Source organism: Ambystoma mexicanum, chromosome 3p (assembly GCF_040938575.1).
Source record: "Ambystoma mexicanum isolate Mex_15411 chromosome 3p, UKY_AmexF1_1, whole genome shotgun sequence".
NCBI classification, from domain to species: Eukaryota; Metazoa; Chordata; class Amphibia; order Caudata; family Ambystomatidae; genus Ambystoma; species Ambystoma mexicanum.
The window spans coordinates 398,268,272-398,295,349 of NC_090925.1; the positions used below are offsets into that span (position 1 = coordinate 398,268,272).

At 49.7% G+C, this 27,078-nt stretch overlaps 1 protein-coding gene across 3 annotated transcripts in view; it reads left to right on the forward strand.

The window, feature by feature from the left end:
* Nucleotides 1-27,078, forward strand: part of CIMIP1 (ciliary microtubule inner protein 1) — a 457,903-nt gene that overhangs the window by 281,512 nt on the left and 149,313 nt on the right. For all 3 annotated transcript variants that reach the window (XM_069651076.1, XM_069651077.1, XM_069651078.1), the window contains one exon: nt 19,067-19,168. In XM_069651076.1, coding sequence (XP_069507177.1) covers nt 19,067-19,168 — 102 coding nt within the window. The remainder of the gene's footprint in view (nt 1-19,066; nt 19,169-27,078) is intronic.

Consider the following 27,078-nt stretch of genomic DNA (forward strand, 5'->3'; position numbering starts at 1 on the left):
AAATGCATGCGCCCAGGCTATTTGCGTGTGGAACTTCCCGCGCACCCCTGAAATACACGCGCCCAGGCTATTCGCGAGTGGAACTTCCCGCGCACCCCTGAAATACACATAGCACGCTGGGAGACATGAGTGGGGGCCTGGTGGTGGGTGCCCCTGGTGGCGGGGGGGTGTGGGGGTGATAGGGGACATGAGTGTGGGCCTGGTGGAGGATGCCCCTGCACTGCTGGGGGGTGGGGGTGGTGGGTGACATGGGTGGGGGCCTGGTGGAGGCTGCCCCTGCACTGCTTGGGGGTGGGGGTGGTAGGAGACATGGGTGGGGGCCTGGTGGTGGGTGCCCCTGGTGGCTGGGGGGTGGGGGTGGTGGGTGACATGGGTGGGGGCCTGCTGGCAGGTGCCCCACAGTGCTGGGGGGTGGGGGTGGTGGGAGACATGGGTGGGGGCCTGGTGGAGGCTGCCCCCGGTGGCTGGGGGGTGGGGGTGGTGGGAGACATGGGTGGGGGCCTGGTGGAGGATGCCCCTGCACTGCTGGGGGGTGGGGGTGGTGGGTGACATGGGTGGGGGCCTGCTGGCAGGTGCCCCACAGTGCTGGGGGGTGGGGGTGGTGGGAGACATGGGTGGGGGCCTGGTGGAGGCTGCCCCTGGTGGCTGGGGGGTGGGGATGGTGGGAGACATGGGTGGGGGCCTGGTGGAGGATGCCCCTGCACTGCTGGGGGGTGGGGGTGGTGGGAGACATGAGTGTGGGCCTGGTGGAGGCTGCCCCTGCACTGCTGGGGTGTGGGGGTGGTGGGAGACATGGGTGGGGGCCTGGTGGAGGATGCCCCTGCACTGCTGGGGGGTGGGGGTGGTGGGTGACATGGGTGGGGGCCTGGTGGAGGATGCCCCTGCACTGCTGGGGGTGGGGGTGGTGGGAGACATGAGTGTGGGCCTGGTGGAGGCTGCCCCTGCACTGCTGGGGGGTGGGGGTGGTGGGAGACATGGGTGGGGGCCTGGTAGAGGATGCCCCTGCACTGCTGGGGGGTGGGGGTGGTGGGTGACATGGGTGGGGGCCTGCTGGCAGGTGCCCCACAGTGCTGGAGGGTGGGGGTGGTGGGAGACATGGGTGGGGGCCTGGTGGAGGCTGCCCCTGGTGGCTGGGGGGTGGGGGTGGTGGGAGACATGGGTGGGGGCCTGGTGGAGGATGCCCCTGCACTGCTGGGGGTGGGGGTGGTGGGAGACATGAGTGTGGGCCTGGTGGAGGCTGCCCCTGCACTGCTGGGGGGTGGGGGTGGTGGGAGACATGGGTGGGGGCCTGGTAGAGGATGCCCCTGCACTGCTGGGGGGTGGGGGTGGTGGGTGACATGGGTGGGGGCCTGCTGGCAGGTGCCCCACAGTGCTGGAGGGTGGGGGTGGTGGGAGACATGAGTCGGGCATGAGTGGGGGCCTAGTGGAGGGTGCCCCTGGTGGCGGGGGGGTGGGGGTGATAGGGGACATGAGTGTGGGCCTGGTGGAGGCTGCCCCTGCACTGCTGGGGGGTGGGGGTGTTGGGAGACATGGGTGGGGGCCTGGTGGAGGATGCCCCTGCACTGCTGGGGGGTGGGGGTGGTGGGTGACATGGGTTGGGGCCTGCTGGCAGGTGCCCCACAGTGCGTGGGGGTGGTGGGAGACATGGGTGGGGGCCTGGTGGAGGCTGCCCCTGCACTGCTGGGGGGTGGGGGTGGTGGGAGACATGGGTGGGGGCCTGGTGGAGGATGCCCCTGCACTGCTGGGGGGTGGGGGTGGTGGGAGACATGAGTCGGGCATGAGTGGGGGCCTGGTGGAGGGTGCCCCTGGTGGCTGGGGGGTGGGGGTGGTGGGAGACATGAGTGGGGGCCTGGTGGAGGCTGCCACTGCACTGCTGGGGGGTGGGGGTGGTGGGTGACATGGGTGGGGGGCTGCTGGCAAATGCCCCACAGTGCTGGGGGGTGGGGGTGGTGGGAGACATGGGTGGGGGCCTGGTGGAGGCTGCCCCTGGTGGCTGGGGGGTGGGGGTGGTGGGAGACATGAGTGGGGGCCTGGTGGAGGCTGCCCCTGCACTGCTGGGGGGTGGGGGTGCAGGGGGACATGAGCAGGTGTGCAGGGTAGTCCCCTGTTTTGTGGGCTGCCTGCAGGGGCCGTGGAGGGTGTACAGGGAACACCTGTGAGGACCCACCCAGCCTAATCGCGTGTGTAACTTCCCACGCACCCCTGTAATACACGTACCAAGCCAAATCGCGTGTGAGAATTCCCGCGCACCCCTGAAATACACGTACCCTGCTGAAATCGCGTGTAAAACTTCCCGCGCACCCCTGAAATGCATGCGCCCAGGCTATTCGCGTGTGGAACTTCCCGCGCACCCCTGAAATACACGCGCCCAGGCTATTCGCGAGTGGAACTTCCCGCGCACCCCTGAAATACACGTAGCACGCTGGGAGACATGAGTGGGGGCCTGGTGGAGGGTGCCCCTGGTGGCGGGGGGGGTGGGGGTGATAGGGGACATGAGTGTGGGCCTGTTGGAGGATGCCCCTGCACTGCTGGGGGGTGGGGGTGGTGGGTGACATGGGTGGGGGCCTGGTGGAGGCTGCCCCTGCACTGCTGGGGGATGGGGGTGGTAGGAGACATGGGTGGGGGCCTGGTGGTGGGTGCCCCTGGTGGCTGGGGGGTGGGGGTGGTGGGTGACATGGGTGGGGGCCTGCTGGCAGGTGCCCCACAGTGCTGGGGGGTGGGGGTGGTGGGAGACATGGGTGGGGGCCTGGTGGAGGCTGCCCCTGGTGGCTGGGGGGTGGGGGTGGTGGGAGACATGGGTGGGGGCCTGGTGGAGGATGCCCCTGCACTGCTGGGGGGTGGGGGTGGTGGGTGACATGGGTGGGGGCCTGCTGGCAGGTGCCCCACAGTGCTGGGGGGTGGGGGTGTTGGGTGACATGGGTGGGGGCCTGGTGGAGGATGCCCCTGCACTGCTGGGGGTGGGGGTGGTGGGAGACATGAGTGTGGGCCTGGTGGAGGCTGCCCCTGCACTGCTGGGGGGTGGGGGTGGTGGGAGACATGGGTGGGGGCCTGGTAGAGGATGCCCCTGCACTGCTGGGGGGTGGGGGTGGTGGGTGACATGGGTGGGGGCCTGCTGGCAGGTGCCCCACAGTGCTGGAGGGTGGGGGTGGTGGGAGACATGGGTGGGGGCCTGGTGGAGGCTGCCCCTGGTGGCTGGGGGGTGGGGGTGGTGGGAGACATGGGTGGGGGCCTGGTGGAGGATGCCCCTGCACTGCTGGGGGTGGGGGTGGTGGGAGACATGAGTGTGGGCCTGGTGGAGGCTGCCCCTGCACTGCTGGGGGGTGGGGGTGGTGGGAGACATGGGTGGGGGCCTGGTAGAGGATGCCCCTGCACTGCTGGGGGGTGGGGGTGGTGGGTGACATGGGTGGGGGCCTGCTGGCAGGTGCCCCACAGTGCTGGAGGGTGGGGGTGGTGGGAGACATGAGTCGGGCATGAGTGGGGGCCTAGTGGAGGGTGCCCCTGGTGGCGGGGGGGTGGGGGTGATAGGGGACATGAGTGTGGGCCTGGTGGAGGCTGCCCCTGCACTGCTGGGGGGTGGGGGTGTTGGGAGACATGGGTGGGGGCCTGGTGGAGGATGCCCCTGCACTGCTGGGGGGTGGGGGTGGTGGGTGACATGGGTTGGGGCCTGCTGGCAGGTGCCCCACAGTGCGTGGGGGTGGTGGGAGACATGGGTGGGGGCCTGGTGGAGGCTGCCCCTGCACTGCTGGGGGGTGGGGGTGGTGGGAGACATGGGTGGGGGCCTGGTGGAGGATGCCCCTGCACTGCTGGGGGGTGGGGGTGGTGGGAGACATGAGTCGGGCATGAGTGGGGGCCTGGTGGAGGGTGCCCCTGGTGGCTGGGGGGTGGGGGTGGTGGGAGACATGAGTGGGGGCCTGGTGGAGGCTGCCACTGCACTGCTGGGGGGTGGGGGTGGTGGGTGACATGGGTGGGGGGCTGCTGGCAAATGCCCCACAGTGCTGGGGGGTGGGGGTGGTGGGAGACATGGGTGGGGGCCTGGTGGAGGCTGCCCCTGGTGGCTGGGGGGTGGGGGTGGTGGGAGACATGAGTGGGGGCCTGGTGGAGGCTGCCCCTGCACTGCTGGGGGGTGGGGGTGCAGGGGGACATGAGCAGGTGTGCAGGGTAGTCCCCTGTTTTGTGGGCTGCCTGCAGGGGCCGTGGAGGGTGTACAGGGAACACCTGTGAGGACCCACCCAGCCTAATCGCGTGTGTAACTTCCCACGCACCCCTGTAATACACGTACCAAGCCAAATCGCGTGTGAGAATTCCCGCGCACCCCTGAAATACACGTACCCTGCTGAAATCGCGTGTAAAACTTCCCGCGCACCCCTGAAATGCATGCGCCCAGGCTATTCGCGTGTGGAACTTCCCGCGCACCCCTGAAATACACGCGCCCAGGCTATTCGCGAGTGGAACTTCCCGCGCACCCCTGAAATACACGTAGCACGCTGGGAGACATGAGTGGGGGCCTGGTGGAGGGTGCCCCTGGTGGCGGGGGGGGTGGGGGTGATAGGGGACATGAGTGTGGGCCTGTTGGAGGATGCCCCTGCACTGCTGGGGGGTGGGGGTGGTGGGTGACATGGGTGGGGGCCTGGTGGAGGCTGCCCCTGCACTGCTGGGGGATGGGGGTGGTAGGAGACATGGGTGGGGGCCTGGTGGTGGGTGCCCCTGGTGGCTGGGGGGTGGGGGTGGTGGGTGACATGGGTGGGGGCCTGCTGGCAGGTGCCCCACAGTGCTGGGGGGTGGGGGTGGTGGGAGACATGGGTGGGGGCCTGGTGGAGGCTGCCCCTGGTGGCTGGGGGGTGGGGGTGGTGGGAGACATGGGTGGGGGCCTGGTGGAGGATGCCCCTGCACTGCTGGGGGGTGGGGGTGGTGGGTGACATGGGTGGGGGCCTGCTGGCAGGTGCCCCACAGTGCTGGGGGGTGGGGGTGTTGGGAGACATGGGTGGGGGCCTGGTGGAGGCTGCCCCTGGTGGCTGGGGGGTGGGGGTGGTGGGAGACATGGGTGGGGGCCTGGTGGAGGATGCCCCTGCACTGCTGGAGGGTGGGGGTGGTGGGAGACATGAGTGTGGGCCTGGTGGAGGCTGCCCCTGCACTGCTGGGGGGTGGGGGTGGTGGGAGACATGGGTGGGGGCCTGGTGGAGGATGCCCCTGCACTGCTGGGGGTGGGGGTGGTGGGTGACATGGGTGGGGGCCTGCTGGCAGGTGCCCCACAGTGCTGGAGGGTGGGGGTGGTGGGAGACATGAGTCGGGCATGAGTGGGGGCCTGGTGGAGGGTGCCCCTGGTGGCAGGGGGGTGGGGGTGATAGGGGACATGAGTGTGGGCCTGGTGGAGGCTGCCCCTGCACTGCTGGGGGGTGGGGGTGGTGGGAGACATGAGTGGGGGCCTGATGGAGGCTGCCCCTGCACTGCTGGGGGGTGGGGGTGGTAGGAGACATGGGTGGGGGCCTGGTGGTGGGTGCCCCTGGTGGCTGGGGGGTGGGGGTGCAGGGGGACATGAGCAGGTGTGCAGGGTAGTCCCCTGTTTTGTGGGCTGCCTGCAGGGGCCGTGGAGGGTGTACAGGGAACACCTGTGAGGACCCACCCAGCCTAATCGCGTGTGATAATTCCCACGCACCCCTGTAATACACGTACCCAGCAAAATGGCGTGTGATAATTCCCACGCACCCCTGTAATTCACGTACCCTGCCAAATCGCGTGTGATAATTCCCGCGTACCCCTGTATTACACGTGCCCTGGCTAATCGCATGTAAGACTTCCCGCGTACCCCTGTAATACACGTTCCCTGGACAATCGCGTGTTGAACTTCCCGCGTACCCCTGTAATACACGTTCCCTGGACTATCGCGTGTTGAACTTCCCGCGTACCCCTGTAATACACGTACCCTGGCTAATCGCGTGTAAAACTTCCCGCGTACTCCTGATATGAAGGTTGCCCGCTTTGCGTTCCTTGTTTGGCAGCCCTGTAAACTGGTCCAGGGTTAGCGCAGCCCTTTGCGATGATTTAGCGATGTTGATGGCTTTTCCTTGCGCGAGGGCGTTCTTGGGGGTGTTACTGGCGCTGCTGCAGGGTCGCTGCGATTCTCTGCGCCACGGCTGGTTTGGGAGCATGGAATCCATGAATACGCTGTGCGCGGAAATCGGTTTCAGCGCACGTGCCTGGCGCAGACAATTGCACGCGGACACTCTGTGCCAGCCGCTTGCGACACTTTTCTGCGAAATTCTATGAATTACCCTGCGAGTGTTTTCACCTTGGGCCTCAGCAAGGCTATCAAAACACCCCAAGAAGGTTTCACAGTCAGTAGGAGGAGAAATGTGGGGCACCCGAGAATTTTATTTTGTGGGTTGTTGTTACCCTTTAAAGTTGTGGTCGGTTTCCATGTTCTATCATCACTTAATTCTGACTCTTTTTTTGCATACCTTGCAAAAAGTACCATAGAATGTGTGTACTGAAAGAGTCCCATAATGAGTTTAACCATCATTGGTAGAAATGGCCCTGAATTAAAGGGAATCGATTCAGAGTTGGCACAACCACACTGCCTACGATCCTTGTCCTCACTGGAGAAAACCTTTGAAGCAGGATGGGCGCCTGCCAATGTTAGCTCCACTGGGAGAGTGTTGAAGAGATGGCTAGGCTATAATGGTGAAACATACTGCCTGTCCTCGAGTGCTTGCATTAGAGGTAATCTGGCAATACACATTAATAATGTAACACTTCATTGGAGCAGCTGGATTTCAGAACCTGTACTTAAGCAATAACTGCTGAGGTGGCAGGGGCTTTACTGCCTAGTAATGGCCTGAGGTCTAAGCTACAGGTGCAAGCAAAGAGAGGGCCATGACACAGTCCCCAGTGTCATTATCAGGTGGCAGACGTCCCCTTGTATCCCAACACCCGAGAGGTTTATAACTATTAGCACCATAACATGTTTTCTTGGTTATGAATAAGTTGTAAAAAGGTTACGGCGGCTGTTTGAACTTGGGTCGAGTACTCTGGCGCCATGCGATTAACACGCGTAAACCCCCTTTCCCCAAACCCTTGGTGGTTATTACTTAATTACAGATGTCTCGAGCAACACTGGGGTGATCCATTTGAATTATTTGAGGAACAGCCATACCTGCACACAGAATGAGGAGCAGAAATGTGGAACTTCGAAGCTCTTGCCTCACAGGGTGCACAGTGCACTCATTGGGGGCTCTGCAAAAGAAGAATTGTTGATTCAGCGCGGTGGCATGAGTCTGACATTAGTGTAACATGAGAGACCGTGAACATTTTCAGCTGCATGAATGGGAAACACTGATGTACCATGTTCTTATGAATAGTGGTCATTTGCAAACAGCACGTGACACAATGTTTTCAAACACTGACATGTTTTGGCGATTGACATGGCCCAAAGTTCTATTCAGTTTATACTGGACACCACAGGCGCAACTAGGATGAACCATCTCCCTCCAATCTAGACAAGGCACCCTTGGGTGCCCTCAACTTTGGAAAAAGCCCTTCTTGTGTCAATTCTGCTCATACATCGCTGTAATGACATTTGCATTAGTGTTGTAAGAGCAGTGCACTGGTAAGGTGTAGCCCCAGCCCCTCCTTTTATTTACCCTGCAGTGAGGTGAAGAGAGTCCCAATGCATTATGTTGGGCTCAGGGTGATGATGACTGGGTTTCCTCCCAAAAAGGCGTCCTATTGTGATTTCAGGGACCTTTTCATTGTTTCTGCTTTGCTCCTGGGTGGAATTAGGTATAGCTTTTCTGTCAGACATGGGGAATGGCAAATGGGTCACGAGGGCAAGTTCCCCTTTAATAAACATGTATGGCCTGATTCATGGAAAAGTGCGCATTTATTCTGCAAAACATGCGTGCTGAGAAGGACTCTGTGCGACCCTGTGCGCAGAAGTTTTTCTGCGTGCTTTGCATATTCATGGAATTGTTTGCGCAAATTAATCATATACGCAAGTCGCGACCCGAACGCCAATGACACGTCCCCACGCAATTCCAAAACAGCCAGAAAAAGCTACCTCTGCGTGCTCCCTGATCACGCATACCTGCACCCTGTAAACAGTGCCTGGGCTCCCCCGCAAGCAGGTCGGCACCTTGGGGACCTTGCGCACGGGCCCCGTAACTTTCAACTGCACCCCGTAAACATGCTTAGGATTTTCCGTAATTCGGAAAAAACTTGGAATTCTGTCTGCAAACCCCTATAATCCATTGCTGCCCGCTACACTTAACTTAGATCGGAACCCTGGTTGTGTACAAACACACACCCAAATGCAACACGCAATCCCATCTCTGTGCTGTGATTCCTATGCGCAAGTACCTCTATGACTGCCTTCGGGTGGCGGATGTTATAAGGACTTTGCGTGGCGTTTTTCCTGCCGAGTGGTTGCGTTGCTGGGTGCATGAATATGTGTTGTTTCATGGAATTGTGGGCGTTCGATGGACTGCCTGCCGTCCCTTGTAACACACACTTTTTTGCATGTTCTTACTCATTTTTAGTGGTCCGCCCCATTCCCCACCGTCTGTGCATGCCACACCCACACTTTGCATGGTGTCTCATGCAAGGAACTCGGCCACTCGCAGGAGCATGCCGGGCCACCACAAAATCCACGCAAGTCCCAGGGTATTCCCATGCAATTGATTCCATGAATAGAAGAACAGGATTTTGCATGCAGTTTGTAGCACAAGTACCTCATTTCCTGCACAAATAATTCCATGAATCGGGCCCTTAATGTTGAAAAGGTCAACATCTTAATTGTCATGTTAAGTCTCTGATGAGTCCAAATCCCCACTGGACCACAAAGTTGATTAATTCATTAATTTTTGAGAGAAAAGGTAAACTAAATACATTTTAAACTGTACAAACTCGTTGCTTATTTCACAAGCAAAAAATGTTTACTTTTTGTGGCACCACAAATTTTATTTGTTTAATGCATAACAAGAATCTGCATATCTGTTTCAAGCGATGATAAAAGTAGGTAAGTGACTGGAAAAACAAATCTACATTACAAAAGAACAAAGAATTGGGAAGACCAACAGAGACATCAGATTCTGAAACAAACAGTGAAAGTGACAAAGGCTTGGAAGACAAATCAGAAAAATCAACAGAAATACCTAGCGAGTCTTCAACAAGTAAGGAATGTCCTTCTTTAGAGGAACTTGGAAGGTACAAAAAGACAACAAGACTAATTCCGCAACAGAGGAGCTCATTAGATTCAGGAACAAAGAAAATAATAAACACAAATACTTTGACAAAGAGGGGAAAGAGTGGAGGCTCACGGAAACGAAAGAGGAAACCAAAGAGGGATGCAAACAAGATCTCGGAGACAAATGAACAGGTGAATATGGTCCTGAACCTCTCAGACCTACAAGTCGATTCAGGAGGTTAAAATTGAAAAAAATATTTTGAAGACACTACATTCAAAAAGAAAGAATTACCAAAAGAATCAATAATATCAGGACTCTATGTAGAACAGGTAGAGGATACCATTGACCTACTCAACATCCAAGATGAAGAAATGACAAGGGAACGCTTCATAGAAGAACAAGAGATAGATATCTATCAATCAGAAGAAACAGTTCTGAAACCTAAATCAAAGTTTCTACCAGTACTGGCAGAGAATAATGCAATAGAAATTTTCCAGAAAGCAGTTGTGGCAGAATTTAGGCACAACTCTTTAACAAACAAAAAAATAAAATTACACTACAACTTAACATTTAAAGAGAGGGACGCCCTAGATAAATTAGCAAAAAACATGAACCTAGTCATCAGAATGGCAGACAAAGGAAAGAATATTGTCCTTATGAATAAGGAAGATTACGTAAAAGAAGGAACTAAACACTTCAATAATAAAGATTGGTATGAAACTCTAGAGAAAAATCTAATAATGGAGTTACAATCAGAATGGAAACGGATGAGTCAAGAGTGGTTTAATGAAAGCTTGCTAAATTATGAAGAAGTGGCATATATGAGCATAACAAAACCAGTGATGGCCATAATATATTTTCTCCCAAAAATACATAAAGATTACGATCTGTTCCCAGCATGCAAACCAATAATAAATGTGATAGGATCCCTAACTGAGGGGATCTCGCAGTATATCGACATACACCTGCAACCATTGACAACAAACCTAGCATCATTCCTCAAAGACACAAAAAATGTTATACAACATCTAGCGGACATTCCATTGGAAAATGATTACATATTTGTTACTCTAGGCATAGTCTCGCTTTATACAAGCATAAAACATGAAAAGGGTATTGAATGCACAGATTTCTTCTTAAAAACCAGATCAATTTCCTACATAAAACAAAACGAAAAGATTTTGAAAATGCTGAAATTTGTGTTGGGAAATAACATCTTTACTTTTGACACAATAATGTACAAACAGCCACAAGGAACAGCAATCGCAAACCTATTCATGGGTCACTTTGAACTGAATCATGTCTGGCTACATAAGTCCTTTAATGAGCAGAACAACATTGTATATCGGGGACGCTACATTGACGATGTCCTTATGATTTGGAGCGGAGAAGAGATAGCACTCAAGGATTATGTCGACTACCTCAACAAAAATGAGTACAACATACATCTCACAATGGCAATAAGTAAGGAAAGAATACAATTCTTAGATCTTGAACTATACATTGATGAAGGCAAAATACAAACAAATCTGTTCATCAAGAAAACAGCAGTTAATAGAATCTTGCATGTGGACAGCAATCATCCTTCTAATATAATAAGAAACATTCCGTATAGGGAAATATTAAGAGTAAAAAGAAATTGTAGCACACAAGAATAATTTGAGAACCATGTGAAACAATTAAAGATTTTTTTTTAAATTGAGGTTATCCTTCAAATCTCCTGAACCAAGCACTTGCGAAATAACAGAACATCACAAGAACAAATCTACGAATGGATAAACAAAAAAAGCAAGAAAAAATGATCAAAGTCAACTTCATAACCACATAGAGCAGTGACGTACAGATCACAAAAAGGATTAAAAAAACATTGGAATATCCTTAAAACAGATGAGATTATCATAAAATATATAGATGAAGACCCAATATTAGTCTTTCGGAAAGCACCAACACTGAAAGACATGATAAATCCTAGCAATCTCAAGAAAAAGACACAAGGTAGTCTTAGCAGCTATATGAATGTATCACCCCATACAAGGAGATACAAATGTGGTAATTACAAAACTTGCCCTCAGACCCTCAATGGTGTAAAAGAACAAATCCTACCAAAATGGAAAAATTAGAAAAATCAAAAAATGAATTAATTGCAATAGTATTATGGTTTTCCATATAGATAAAGGAAACCAAATCACCACAAGAGTAAAGAAAACAACAGAATAAAAGAAGAAAACAATAGTAGTTTAACCAAGAGAGTGACAGAAATATGGTGAGTAATAAGAAACAGAAAAATATTTGTCTCATATAAGTAATGTCATCTTTAATATACATAAAGCAAACAATCACAAATGTGTGAATATATTTCCCTCAACAGACTGTCTCCTGAGGCACCATGGAGACCGATCCATGGAGAAATATGTGTTGAGAGAGAAAACAACAGTTGAGAGAGAACATATTAGTCAATGAAGCTGTTAATTGACCAACAAAGTAACTAATTGGAAAAAAAGGAAAAAAAATCACCAATATTACAATTAATAAAGTCAATGAAAAACAAATTGACCTGAAAGCAAAGGAATTCCTGCAAAATCTGTTAGTCAATGTGTCAGAAATTGATAACATGCATACGGGTCAACGAAATACAAATTGACCTGAAAGCAAAGGAATTTTGGTTAAAACTGTTAGTCAATGACTCAGAAATTGACAACAAGAACTTGATTTGAACAAGATTTATATTGGGGTAAACATGTAAACTGTGGAAAGGAATTGTTTTGTTTGTATCAGAGTTATTTTGAAACCAATGTTTCTAACTTGGAATTCTGACGTAAATAAAAGCACAATGTACACAAAAATGAAAAATGACTATTACTTTAGGAATTTGAATTTGAAAAAGGTTGGCGCACTGCAATAAGGTTCAAACCAAAGTAAAAAAGTCAATGTATGTTATTGGTACGGTCACCGCGTGCTGACGACCAAAACAAACATCATAAAAGAAATAATGGACTCGCCCCGGAATATTACTTAATACTGGCCGGAAACTCTTCAAAAAAAACATTTCTTGAACTACAACCCTTAGAAGTGAATACATAATGGAAAACAAATCCACGCGTTCCAGAATTCAAAGACACAAACAGCATGACTTTCTCTTCCCATGAAGCATAGTTACATCATTTGGATAATCAAATTGCTGCACACGCCATCCTTTTAACTGTTTTTTGCCCCATAATCTGCAAACACTACAGCCAGTTCAAATTGCCCTACTTGGCGTGATCAATCAATCAAGTATAGAGTTTCTTTTTCTTTGCATTATGATACTTATAGTTTTGCATCTTTAAACCATAAGCCTAATGTATGGGTTTTGGTATCCTGCAGCTCCTGATCAAACAATCCAATAGAAATAGAAACCAGGCCACAGTTGCAGAGACAGGGCTTATTTCTAGACAACTGTGCTGAAATGGACAGAGAAACTAGCATAGTATGTCCATCCCAGAATTTGGCCCATGAGGGCAGAAACCTCTTGGTTTTTATAGGGTTTTTCACAATGCGCCTCATACAGAAAAGTGAGTGTGATTGTAAGGGTGCAGAAGTACGAGTCTGACACAGTGGTGTTAAGGTGAGTGGCAAAGACTTTAATTGCGGTATAAAAGTAAAGAAAACAAAACCTATCTTGCCCTATTTCTAAGAGGGGTATCCCTGCCTCAACTAAAGGTACTACAGAATCTGTCAGGGTGTGCAAAGTCTACTGTCCTGTGTCAAAAACCTATTTCCTTCCCTTACAGTATGATTTATTTCATTATATATGGTTTAAAAAACCTTTACAAAACATCAGAAAAACACAATTCACACATTTCATCACATTACAAATCTTCTTTAAAAACAACATAGCCAATGATATATTTAAAACATCAAGATATACTCAGAATTGGAAATGTCTATATTGCAAAATAAACAAAAGGAGAATATTAAAACTATTATTAAATTGTGAGAAAAATGATTTCTACATATCGTTAATAAAATATCCTGAATTGATGTATCGCAAACAAACAACAATTTAAAAGGAGTTGACAGTTAATTTCAATTCAAAAGATTTAAAAAAAGGCTGCTACTGCTATTGTTTCATGAACATAATCCCCATCCAAACTTCTCTGCCACAGATATTCCTCTGTACACCAATGAGTGCCAATTTCCCAAATAACACTTCCTCATCTCATTAAGTGCTGGACAATTTAAAATCCAATGCTGTGTGGTTTCTTTCATATCTGTGTTCTTAAAAAATCTACAGCTAGATTCAGCTACCATGATGAGGCCTCTTCTCAAAGAGATTTCGTTGATAGGTAGAATATGCAAGTGAAATCTAAGAAAAATTCCTCTATACACATTATTAGGAAATCTTATCAAGTATGACAACAGCGTGCCTCTTTTCTTATGTTCATTGCATAGATGACTCATTGTCAAGTAGCTGTGAAATATTCAACTGTGTCAATCCAGTCTTTATCATATAAAGGGGTTTTGGCCTTTAATGGATTAACAATCAAATCTTGAATGTTCACGGTTTGCTGTTGCAGAATCGTTTCACTAGCTAAGTGAGGGGGCTTCAATAGTTCCAAAATGAGACTGTGTTTTGAGGGAATGCCTTCCTTCCCCAGGTTGCAGTCTCATTCTGAAGCAACATAAAGTTCCAGGTTCACCAAGTTCTTAAAGTACAGTTCACAAGAAATGTCCCTTGTTGGCCATCGTTGTTTTCACTATGGTATCCTTGGGCTGTAGGTTTCTTCAGCCTTTCCGACTGGGGAATCATTCCCTTCCCCCTGGCCTCAATTCACAATGTCAGGGGGATGTCGCATTCCCCTAACCCTTCTCAGGTTTTTGGTCCCTCAAGTCTCTGTAGAAGGAAGGTCTCCCTTCCCCTAGCCTTTCTCAGGCTTCTCTTCAACACAATGATTAATGGGAGAATGTCTCCCTTGCCCTGGTCTTGCTCAGGCTTCTCAGACAGTTCAATTTGGGTGGGGAAATGTTTCCCTTCCCCTGGCCTTGCTCAGGCTTCTCAGACAGTTCAATATTTGATGGGGGAATGTCTCCCTTCCCCTGGCCTTGCTCAGGCTTCTTGGGCAGTTAAATATTGGTGGGTGAATGCCTCCCTTGCCCATGCCTTGCTCAGGCTTCTCTGACAGTTCAATATTAGCAGGGGAATGTCTCCCTTCCCCTGATCTTGCTCAGGCCTCTTGGACAGTTCAATATTGGTGGGTGAATGCTTCCCTTCTCCTGACCTATAAGAATGATGATGAGATATCTTCCTCTTATGGGTGTGGGTCCCAGACTCACCTTTCTTGCTTGACCTTTCTCCTTGATAGACTTGGTTCGCTTTCATTCCAAGTGCTATTGTGCAACCCAAGGTATGACAAAGTCTCTCTCTGTTGTTCACAGTCCCAGATACTGTATTCTTGGTTTCTTTCTCCCCTCGACTTTGCACCATGTTCTCGGGGCCCCGGTTCCTTCACAGAAACATGCACACCTTTTCTCGTGGTCTGTGATCATCCTGGGTTTTCCTTAATGCTATGACCAGCCGTGGAGCTTCCCCAACTCTCGTGGTCTTTTTTCGGTCATTGTTGTTCTCCCTTCTCGTGTTCCCCAGTCTTTAGGAACGCCTGGAGCTTCTCTCTCGGGGGTTGTCGAGCGGTTCTCCCACTCTGCACTGGCCCTGGACCTTCCCGGTCCCTTCTCAGCACCCTGATCCCTGGACTGTGCTGGTTCTTGCGGTTCCTTCAGGGAGGATTGGATGACTTGTGCAGTCCTTCTTCCCTTTTTTGTATCATCAGAGTGTTTGCATTGACTGCAGCACATCTCTTGGTTCTGCGGGCGTTCCTCATTCCTCTGCAGTTCTTCTTTGTTCCAGTATTGACATGATTATTCTCTACTGGGGTAGGTAGAGTCTTCCTCATCTCAGTTTTCTCATGCACTCCATATGGGTAGTCCCCACTCTTCCTCATCTCATTATGTCTCCGGAGGATGCGGTCTTCTGTTCGGCAAAAACATATGGAAGTATTGGGAATTACAGAGGCTTGTCTAGGATCAGGAGGATGAGGGAAGTAGGTGTGTAGTAGGTACAGTATTCTCCCATAATAGTTGTCACTGGTCCCATAGGGGTGGCTTTCCCCTCCCATGAGATCCTCCCGCTGAGTACAACCCCAGGGGGACTATCGGGTAGCAGCCTCACCTCCCTGGCCTCATGGGAAGGGGCTCCCCCCATGGAAACAGTGATAATACCCTTGGATTCAGCACAGATACATTTAGTCAGTTACATGAACAATTAACTTCCTAACGATACAGTCCCCGACCTTGTAGGGGATGGTCTTACACCACCATTTGAGACCTGAATAATTCTGCTCGGCTTACCCACATGAGATAACCCACTGCCTTCAGCAGATCTTCTATCCTAGGTAATACAGCCTGATTCAGAATCTGATACCCACGTGACTCTTGTATCGGTTCTTAGGCTGTACTGTCTGCCTCAATGATGATATTAAGCTGGGAACTGGTCATAAAATGTGCGTGGGAGGGAGCACACACAAACCATGCACACACATTATGGACGTTTGTGTGTGTGTCAAAAAATCAGCCTTCTCTTCACGCCATCTCCCTTAATTCCACTGTGGCTACCACGTCATCTGCTATCGTGGCAGGGGCTTTGGTCTGGCCTATTTACGTCTATTACCCATGCAGAAATAAAAATACTGTCAGCTTTGACAGGGTACACTATTATAATTGTTCTAATGCACTTATGCAAAGAACATGGACCACCTCTTCAACCCCACTCGCCAGGGACTGGCCCCACCATAAAGGGAAGTCTCTGTCAGTCATTTCTCTACCCCACTTGAATTAAGCCATCACAGAAAAAGACAATCAGGGTAATTTATCAATAGGAGTATAGAACTTTCAGCCTCGACCCATGCACAAGACTGATGAGCATTTTGACACGCTCAGAAGATATCATGTAGCACTCAATAAAACACCTATATAAATAATAAATGCAAAGCTGCCCCAGTCCATCAAAGCACCTTAATGGCAAAAATGAATTTGCAAATGCAAGCCCAGTAAGTTGACTCTGCACCCCTGTTGGACCCACGATCACCCTGCTGCCCTCCTTCAACTGGCCAAGGCAACTGCAGTCCAGGTGTTACAGTTAAAAAGGACAGGATTAGGTTGTTAACTCCCCGAATATTCCAGCCTCAGGCCAAGAGGGATCAAGTCTTCCACACCACGATAACAATCCCCAGAAAACTTGTAGAAGACCTCAAGAACTTTGAAGCATCCTGGACCAGACTGTGGCTCCAAGATTATTCCATGTCTTAATCTCAGGGTCCAAAAAATGGTCATCAACTCCTGTCAAGTCTTCCAGGTGCTTGGCTGGTGTTCACAGGCTAGGAGATGTTTTTCTTGCAGGCACATGGCTGCAGTGCAAAGGGTAGAGGGGTGTTTTGGTTGGAAAAACCTTTTTGTATTTAATTTAGGAAAGTCATGGCAGGATGCTATTTCTTTAACACTCTTGACAGTATGTCGATCCTGCCCCAAATCAAGATGGAGGGAGAGTTCAGGACCTAGCCTGAATTGAAATTCCCAAGCACTCTGGAACCTTTCCCAATATCCTTACATCCCTGAATGTCTGAAGAGCAGTTCTCCCGAGAAATCGGTCAGTTCAAAAGAAGATTCCAGTCTTCCACTTCAACATCTGGTCAAACCAATACTGTTGGAGTACAGTGATTACAGCTAAGTCTACTAGCATTGAGTATTTGAAGCGTTGTAAGGTTAGTGCTGCTATGTTCTAGCTACTTGGGCAAAAGCGTTGAAAAAGAAGCAGCTCGGCGCTTGCGCATAAGTTGCTGTACTTCTTTCATTGTTTTGTTCAGCGTTTTTTAGAAGAGTGCGCCGCTTAGCGCACTAAGCTCTGCTTGAATTAGTGTCCCCTATACAAAGGTATGGTTCGCATGCACATTCAAGAACGTCCTAGGAGAATTTTCATTCGCTTGCTACATTACGGCTGTGATTATCTACTATAGTCTCTGCTGTACAAAAGAAACTCACACGCTCATCACGCTGGCCATCACAAACCCTTTTGTATGGGACTTTCCCAAGGAACTGAATATTGGGCATACATTTCAGTGAGTGATTTTCCCATAGTCACTCGGAAGGGTTACCCTCTTGGAAAACCTGTAAAATAGTTGTATATATCATTTTCTTTCTGATATAAAAAAAGAAAAAAAGATGGAGCAGAAAGCTTTTTGGAGAAGAGATTCAGGGTGCCTTGGGATGCCTCGAGAAGTACACATCACTCCTAACCCTTCCCTACAGGTTGGTGGAGGGATGCTCATGAAATGGTTTACGGCAGGAGGTACAGGAGATGTAGGTAGGGAGAGACTAACAGCTTGTTTTCTTATCTCTTTCACATCTGCAGTCCTTGACTAAATCAGAAGAAGATGAGACTGTCTGTTTATTATTTTGCCCACTTTCCCTTTCCCTTTGGAGGGGTTTCCGACTAGTTCTGATTCAGGAGGAAGCACATCTCCTTAAGGGGGATGGTGAGGTTCAGTAGCTCTTGCAGAGCTCATCCACTGTGACCTAACACATCTTTGAATGTGTAATTAAGCAATTTGCCCCAAGCGGCGGGGGCATTACCGAGTCAGGTAATGCCCCCATCGCGAGGGGCATATTGCTATTAGTATCCCGGCCTGCAAGATGTGCATGACTGGGGCACTAAAAGCAGTTTTTCTGCCCCGAAAACCTGCTGGATTTGGTAACAGAATTTTTTTATTAAAAAACGTCCAAGAAAATGGCATCGGAAAAGGGAAAACAGAATCCGTTTTCCCTTTCCATGGTGGCCATCGGGAGCGGACACACTGGGAACAGAAGTGTTCTCAGCGTGTACGCTCCCAAAAGACGACAGAGAAGAAGGTAAGTGGGGTTGAGGGTAAGGAGAGGGAAAAGGAAAATAAAAAATATAAAAAAAGAAGATGCACCAGAATCCCGGCGGGGGACGATGGTAGCCTCCAGCCGTGTGAAGGCGCGGAGCGGGTATGGCCCCACTGCGTGCCTCCACACGGCTGGAGGCTGCCACACCAACTGCCGTGGGCAAATGAGGCAGAAGGTAAGTGGGGTGGGGAGGGCAGGGAGGTGGGAGGAACGGGGAAGAAAAAAAATCCTTACCTGAGTCCCCGGCAGTGGGCGAAGGCAGCTTCTTCGCTCTGGGGATGCTCGGAGTGGGGGTGGCCCTGCTTCGAGCCTCCTCATTGGCTGAGGGGCTGTCACACCCCCTGCTGTGGACAAGGCGGCTGGAATCCCGTCCGAGAATCAAGGGATTCTCGGCCGGGTAATGACCCGGCAAGAGCTAATCAGAATGCGTACTCGCTGGGTACTAATGGAAAATATTACATTTGTATCAAGGGATTCTCGGCCGGGTAATGACCCGGCAAGAGCCAATCAGAATGCGTACTCGCTGGGTACTAATGGAAAATATTACATTTGTATTGGAGACCTGGAAGCCATTGTCAAAATCCCTTTTCAGACCTGGCAAAAAATGCTACTCTTTACAAAGGGTATGCCCCATAACGCTATCCCCTCGACCATCAGAGTTTTTTGTACTCTGCTGCTTTACCGTTTTATCAGTATTCTAATTATTTCTGATGGATTCTGAATTACTAACCAATGTTATACTTATTTCATCTAATCAAATACCATCAATGTCTCGAAACAAAAAGTAATTTTAGAAATGCTATTGCAAATGTTGAGTTCTGTTGCGACATAACGTCTTGCAGATGTGAGGTGAAGAAGAGCGATTCTTACATTTTGTTAATTATTTTAATAAAACACACAATGAATGCCCTACTGTTAATCCTTTGTTTTAGTTGACAAAAGATGCAAGTGGACGCAAGACAGAATCGGATCAGCTGAAGGTTCCAGAACATTTGAAAGTCCGCACAACTTCTCCACTGGAAAAATATATCAAGGTTTGATGGCACAATCAGCAAACATGAAGTAATGGCTAACGTATGTGGTAGGAATGAGTAATGGACCTCAGTTTTACATGCATTAATGGCCTCATTACATGTTTGGCGGCATCTCGGCAGCAAATCCGCAGAGTTAACCACCAAACAGATTTACGTTTACTGCCACTTTGGTGGAATAACCACCGGATTATAAGTGGCGGTATGGCGGTGTAAGTCCCCATTAATGGAGTCTATAGGTCACCTAGGGGATTTTGGCAGAATTACCACTGGCGGTAATATACCTGGCGGTAATTCCACCAAAATTGCAGTTTTTTGGCATTAAGGTGGCGGAATTACATCCATTCCAACATTCTGCTGGAGGTTGTTCATTCACTTCCAAACCCATAGTTCGGCAGTGCGGTAATGCAGCTGATTTCCACTTGAACCAGGATATTTATCTTCCAGTCTTTCATTGAAGGCTGCATAATACTACATCTGAAGAGACTTTACATACCTTGGAATTGACAAGGGGTCTAACATTGCATCTGGTGAAACCTGGCCCTTTGTTTGTAATGCCTGTATGCACTGGGAGAATACTAAGGGTACCATATTCACACATATGTGTTTTACTACCCCTACCATCAGACCTATTTGACGTAGTAAATGGTGTGAGATCAAGAGAGCCACAGTCCAAAATGTCCGCAGACCGCAGGTTGCAGACCTTTGACCTAGTCTCCCATGAATATCTTCCTTCCTTCTCGAGCTCTCTGCTCATCCGCCTCCAACTCCTTCAGGGTCAGTCGCTTTTGCAAGCAACAAGTTGGTGGTAGATCTCTTTCTATTCGGCTGGGGCCTCCCTCTGGCACAGCCTCTCTGCCTCCCTGAAACTTGAGGAGAACTATCTCCAGTTCCGGAAGCACCTCAGGACCTTCCTCTTTGCTTCGGCTTTCTCTCCTCCTCTCACCTGCTGAACTCCTGACTGAAACTGCACTGGTCATGTTATGTTATGTTATCTGTATTTGTAGAGCGCACGGTCGCCCAAGGGCATCATGGCGCTAGAGAGGAGAGCTGCTAAAGGGGGAGGAGAGCCACAAAGTAGAGAGCTAAAACAGAAGGGTCTTAAGTGCTCTTCTAAAACCAAGGTGGTTAGGAACATTTCTTAGTACCGAGGGGAGATTGTTCCAGAGTTTAGCAGCTGCGATGGAAAAGGCCCTACCGCCAACCCTTTCACGATTTAATCTTGGGACAACAAGAAGATTAGCAGTGGAAGAACGTAAATCGCGTTCAGGGAGGTAATGGGAGAATTTTGTCTGCAGCAATTCAGCTCCTTGGCCGTGAATAGCCTGGTGACAATGCATAGAGATTCGAAATGGACACGCTGGCCCACCGGAAGCCAGTGAAGTTGGCAAAGCACTGGAGAAATATGAGCTCCATAGGGAGTGCAAGTGGCTAGTCTGGCCGCCAGGTTCTGTATGCGCTGAAGCCGCTGTATTAGGCCAATCGGCTGCGACAAATACAATGAGTTGCAGTAGTCCAAATGCGAAAGAACTAACGCAGCCACCACAAGGGGGGGGGGCGATTGGCTTTCGGTATCATGGGTAAAACCCTCTTCAGAACCCTGATCTGATGGTGGGCGACTTGGCACACAGCGCTCACTTGGTTAGACATAGAAAGAGAGGCAGAGAGAATAACACCCAGGTTTTTCACTTTGCTTTCTGGACTAGGAAGGGGGCCTAGAGAAATGGGCCAAAAAGCAGAAGTCCACAGTGAGGGATCCTGGGGATAGCCCACCACCAGTACCTCAGTTTTGTCACCGTTAAGTTTAAGCCAGTTCTGATCCATCCAGTCACTGACGGCCCTCAAGCAGCCATGAAGGCATGACGACACCTCGGCTTGACCTTGATGTAGCCGGATCAAAATGTGAGTGTAGTCAGCATAAGAGTAACAGTTGAGGCCGTAAGAATGGATGAGGCAGACCAACGCCCAAATATAGATGTTAAACAGGATCGGGGAGAGTGAGGAACCCTGTGGGATATCGCAGGTGAGAGAACAGGATAAGGAATGAAAAGGGGGCATAGCAAGAGTTTGTGTGCAGTCTGAGAGAAAAGAAGTGAACCATGCAAGGACTGGACCGGATATCCCGATCTGGGCCAGGCGTGACAGCAGGATGGGGTGGCCAACCGTGTCAAACGTGGCTGACAGATCCAGCAAAATCAAAGCACCGACTCCACCCAAGTCAACCAGCCTGGACATGTCGTCCTGCATGGAAACCAGCACACTTTCAGTACCTCTCCCTGGTCTAAAGCCTGCCTGCGCAGGATTGAAGATCTTAGAAGATTCCAGGAAGGAGGATAGGAGGGGAGTGATAAGAGATTCCAAAGGTTTGGACAGAAAAGGAAGCAGGGAGATAGGGCGAAAGTTAGCCGGGACTGTGGGGTCAAGTTAGGGCTTCTTGAGAAGGGGGATAACCCTCGCAGATTTCAACTCCAAAGGAAACCAGTCCTGATTGACAGGAATCATTGATGGCTGAAGTAATATCTGCCAATAGGTCTGGGGCGATCTTCTTCATAATGGTAGCGGGAATAGCATCCTCGGAGGAGGATGATTTAATTCTCAAGATAGCCGCTAGGACCTCTGTCTCAGTAAAAAGAGGGAAAGTCGAACAATTGGCCGAGGAATCAATGGGGCGTGCAGGTAATGACATGATGGCATGCGGAGTCACTATCGCAGGAGATTTCACAATATTTGAGCGGATCACTTCAATTTTATTGATAAAAAATGAAGCAAGGTCATCACACAGCTTTTGAGAGAGTTTAACCTTGGACGTAAGGGTCTCAGAAGAGGCCAATGAGTGCACAATGGAAAACAGGGTTTTGGGCTGACATAAGGCAGTTTCAATTTTCTGAGAGAAGAAAGTAACTTTAGCCATTTTAACACTGGCCAGGTAGGTAGAAAGACAGAGTTTGTAAGAATCTCTAAGCACGGGATCGTAGTTTTTTTGCCATTTGCGCTCCATTTGTCTATGTTTCAGGCGAGCAGATTTAAGCTATTCCGTGAACCAAGGTTGGGGAGGTAGCCTGCGACCTTGAATTAGTTTTAGTGGGGCGCAAACATCTGCAGCAGCCACAAGAGATTGAGAGAGTGATTTTAAGGATAGTGGCCTCAGAGCGGCACGGTTGATAGCTATTTGGGCACTGAGTGCCTTAGTATCAACCGAGCGCCAAGAGCGTACCAAGGTTTTAGGAGGGAGGAGCTTACAGGGTAGATTCGCCAGTGTAAATGTGCAAGATACTAGATGGTGGTCAGACCATACCACTGGTTCAATAAGGCCAGGACATAACAGGGAGTCCTTGAAGAATACTAAGTCATGCGTGTTCCCATGAGAATGAGTGGGGGCTTGAATCAGTTGATGTAAGTGCAGATCAGATAAGCTACCAAAAAAGGAATTAATCTCATTTGATCTTGGTAGCCTGCGACCTTGAATCAGTTTTAGTGGGGTGCAAACATCTGCAGCAGCCATAAGAGATTGAGAGAGTGATTTTAAGGATAGTGGCCTCAGAGCAGCACAGTTGATAGCTATTTGGGCACTGAGTGCCTTAGTATCAACCGAGCGCCAAGAGCGTACCAAGGTTTTAGGAGGGAGGAGCTTACAGGGTAGATTCGCCAGTGTAAATGTGCAAGATACCAGATGGTGGTCAGACCATACCACTGGTTCAATAAGGCCAGGACATAACAGGGAGTCCTTGAAGAATACTAAGTCAGGCGTGTTCCCATGAGAATGAGTGGGGGCTTGAATCAGTTGATGTAAGTGCAGATCAGATAAACTACCAAAAAAGGAATTAATCTCATTTGATTTTGGCAGATTAAAGTGAAGATTGAGATCACCTAGTACCACTAGATTGGTGTACTGTAAATTCAGGTTGGCCACTAGGTCTACTAGACCTTTCCCGAAAGACCCTATGGGTCCGGGAGGGCGATATATGAGCAAGAAATGACTAATGCAGGAAGGTGCAATGACACATCTAAAAAATAAGGCTTCCATGTTAAGCTTGTGGGAGCATGATAACTGGGTAATAGTATATTTGTCACTGAAAATAACAGCAACCCCTCCCCCACGTTTGGTGAGTAGGCAATCATGGTGAATAATGAGGTAGGCAGGGGGAATGGCTTGGACCAAAACAGGCGCAAAACTCAGCGTCAGCCAGGTTTCTGTCAGGCAAAGAAGAGCAGGTTGCCTACTGGATAATAGTTCCCAGATTTCATTAGTGTAAACTGGGAGAGACCTGGTATTCAATAAACGTAACGTGGGAGTTCCTGTGATGGACCCCATGCTGTTAGTAGTGGTGATGATGGGGGCGGGGGCCATAGTAGGGAGATGGTGGTTCCACCCAGCTGGCCAGATAGTATCTGGTGTGGCAAAGGAGAGCAGGAGGTTCCTGTCAGGCAGTCCCTCCCGTCCCCTCCCGGCACGGACAGGCTTGCCTTAAGCGCACCTGTGGCGCGCCCGCTGCGCCCGCCCTCTGCGCAGGCAGTCGATCCTGCACATATGTGCAAGGATCAGGCCAAAACTGAGGCAGAGGGCTGGAGGAATGGGCGTAGAAAGAGGACTGAAGATTAGTCCTGGCCCGATGCACACACCCCTAGGCTGCCGTGGTCGTGCTGCCAAATGACCTGCGTACAATAATAAAAACAAAGAACTTTTACTTCATTCATCCCACTTCATCCACCCCACTGGTCACCTGGCAACCCTCTGATCTTGGGCCAAGGTTCCTTCCTTTGCCAGTTCCACACCTGCACTGCCTCTATGCCAACCCCTGCACTAGGGGCTGTTTCTGTATCCCTGCAGTCCCCTACCAGCTCTTGACACTTGATGCCTGCACTTGCCACACACTGGCCGCCCTTTTACCTATTGTTTTTTTAATTGTTTTATTTTTTTACTGTTGATCCCCCACCTTCCTCCCACACTTTTCCCTTTCCCCCTCCTCTGTACTTGGCGCAATCTCAATGTTACCTGACGTAGTAGGATCACTGACGCTGTCTTCCCTCTGTTTCCCCTCCCTTGCCTCATCGCGCCTTGAAACACTTGTGTATAGGCGCGTTATAAACGCCTTATCATATCATATCATATCATATCATATCATTTCATATCATATCATATCATATCATATCATGATCCTTCACCATTCACTATGATATTTGGGCTGAGGGGATTTGAAGTCCAGCAGATCTGGGGAGCCAATGGTTGCAGACCCCTGACCTGGAGCATGGTTTGCTAGTTCTTGGCAGACATGTATGCTAATGTCACAGGATATTTAGCTTAACAAACGCATTTGCCTATTTCAGAGATCAGTAGGGTGGCTACATGGGTGCCCCTCTGCCCTTTCCCGTGTATTATACTGTGGTGACCTGTCCTCTGCAGAACCTTCGCTTCTTTTTGTCATGAGTGATTATGTACTGAGCTGCACCCATGTGTAGGCTCCTCCTCACAATAATTCTGCTTAGAATGTGTGCACACTGAGTAGACGTGCCTCCTGCTTGCTCCATTAATAAGACCACATAAAACATGATGTAGTGCCACCATACATGACCTGTGATCCTACATGGGCAGAGCATATTTTATTATGTCTATGCCCGTAGGCTGTTAGACTTTATGCCATGGGAGCACAGAGGACCCAAAGGTCTGTTATGCTCAATATGGTGATTGGACACATACGCATAGGATGTATACCGGTTGACTTGCCATAAGGTGCGCAGATCAAACAAGCAGAGCCCTTGGCAGGCTGCATGGTCTAATGATAGACAGCAGGGAGCTCTATCTAGGACTGATGGTTGGTGGTGCATTGGGGAAGCTGCTGTTTGCTTCTTTCTTCTGTACCACTCCCACCCTCTCATTATGCCATCTCCTTCTCTCCCCATGCACCCCCATCCTCATGCCCTACCTCATCTCTCTCCCTTTCTCTTTCCGTCTCCCCACAGCTGTGACCTCTCCCTCCTCTGCCCATCTCCTCTCTCCCTTTCTAGCTCTCCTGCCCATCAGCTCTCTCACAGCTTCCTCTCCATCTCCCCCACTCCACAGCTCCCTCTCCTCTCACTGTTTTCCCCCTGCCACCTTCCTTGTCTTTTCTCTCCAGTAGGTTCTCTCTCTCTCTCCCTCTCTCTCTCTCTATCTCTCCTCTCTCCTCTCTAGCTTCCCCTTCCTTCTCTCCCCTCTCTACCAACCTCCTTCCCACTCTCGTTCAGTGTTGGATAGAAACCTATCTCACACTTATGTAAAATGTTTCTTTCGATTAGGAAGTTCAGCATTTTTTGTTTTGATTCATAAGGCTGCAGAAAGGTTTGCTGAAGTTACTCTTCACACAGATCCCCCCCTGTATTTGTTTGGGCCCAGGCCATAGTTGATCTTTAGAGATAGGCGTGATGGGTCCTTCAGACCATGTACCTTCGGGAGTATACAGATTGCTGAATGATGCTGAGTAGGGTTGCTTGTCTTTTTTTTGAACTTGCTATGAGCTATTCTTGAGCCGCTCATTTATTATTTTTCTGGGACACTGGACGTCTTTGCTTTTAGTCTCTAATGCTCTTTTTTAATTCATTGATAGCTGTAGGTTTACTTATTGGGTTTTACTGTTCTTTATTAGTACCCAGCGAGGGAAAATCAGATTGTTTCAAACTATCTGATTGGCCCTCGCCAGATCCTTATCTGCCCGACAAGGCGCTCACCGCTGCAGCCCCAGTGTTCCTTTCGCGAGTGGCTGCCATGGAAAGGGAGAAGGGACTACGTGAAGTCCCATTCTCCCTTTCCATGGTGGTGATTTTCTTTGTTTGGATTTTGTTTTTCAATGGCCACGATGGAAAGAGAGAAGGGCCAGCATATAATTCCTTCTCCCTGTTGCGTGGCGGCCATTTGTTTCTCATTTTTTTCTTTTTTCCAGTTGTGTAACACTGACAGCGTCTCACAAATGAAACAAATCTATTAGCACTCCGGTCTTACGGTCTGGAGTACTGATAGCAATAAGCCCCTCGTCGTGGGGAGGGGGGTGCATTACCACTTTAGGTAATCCATTGAGGCCTGCGTTAAGGCCCTTGCTTTACACGGGGCTATACCTATGGGCCCGGGGCATTACTTGAAGAAGTAAGGCCCCCCCTGCTCCGGGCTTATTGCCTAAATAATTCCCCTCAAGAGATTCCGTTTTGTTAGGACATTGTTCTTGCACTCTGTGAGGTTTTCAGCGCGCGTGTCTTTATACATGTTTCTAAAGTAGGTGGCCCTTATCTGCCCATTATTAATAGCTATTTCAGGATTCTCGTATGTTTTAAGCTTTCCCCACAGTTCTAATTTGCTTTTCATTGCAGTGTCTGAGCCAGCCTGCTTGCCCTGTATACTAATGCATTCTTTCTTATTGTTGATTTATATTAAGCGTAGCTCATGGTTTTCTGAATCCTCGTGTTTTAGGTTAAACCATGGGTCCAGTTGCTCACTGTGTTTCACATCTTTTGGTGTGGGGTAGGGGGTGTTGTAGCATGAGTGAGTCTCTTGACTGATGAGAATTTCTGGTACGTCTCTGGCATCCTGGTTTATGTGGGCTGAGGTCTGCTTGTAGGTTTGATTGGGGAAGGCACTGGTCATGAGTCTTAGTTTGAGTGGAGAGTAGACATGCATTTGTCTTTACTCTCTTCTGTCTAATAAAGTGTGGGAGCAGATAGTAAAGTTTCTTTAGAGGGGCTGTTCACGTTGGGTTGCTCATGGCGCTTTTAATGTATAGAACCAGTTGACAATGCTCTGAGAGTAGTGGAACCCCCATTGATTTCGGAGGGGACTAAACCCGTCACAGCATAATTGATTATGCTGCTGGCTGCTGCCCTGAGTAAGTACATTTCCCAAAGGGATCACTTTTCTTCCCTCCCATTCAGGAGGCGCTGCCCTATGCACC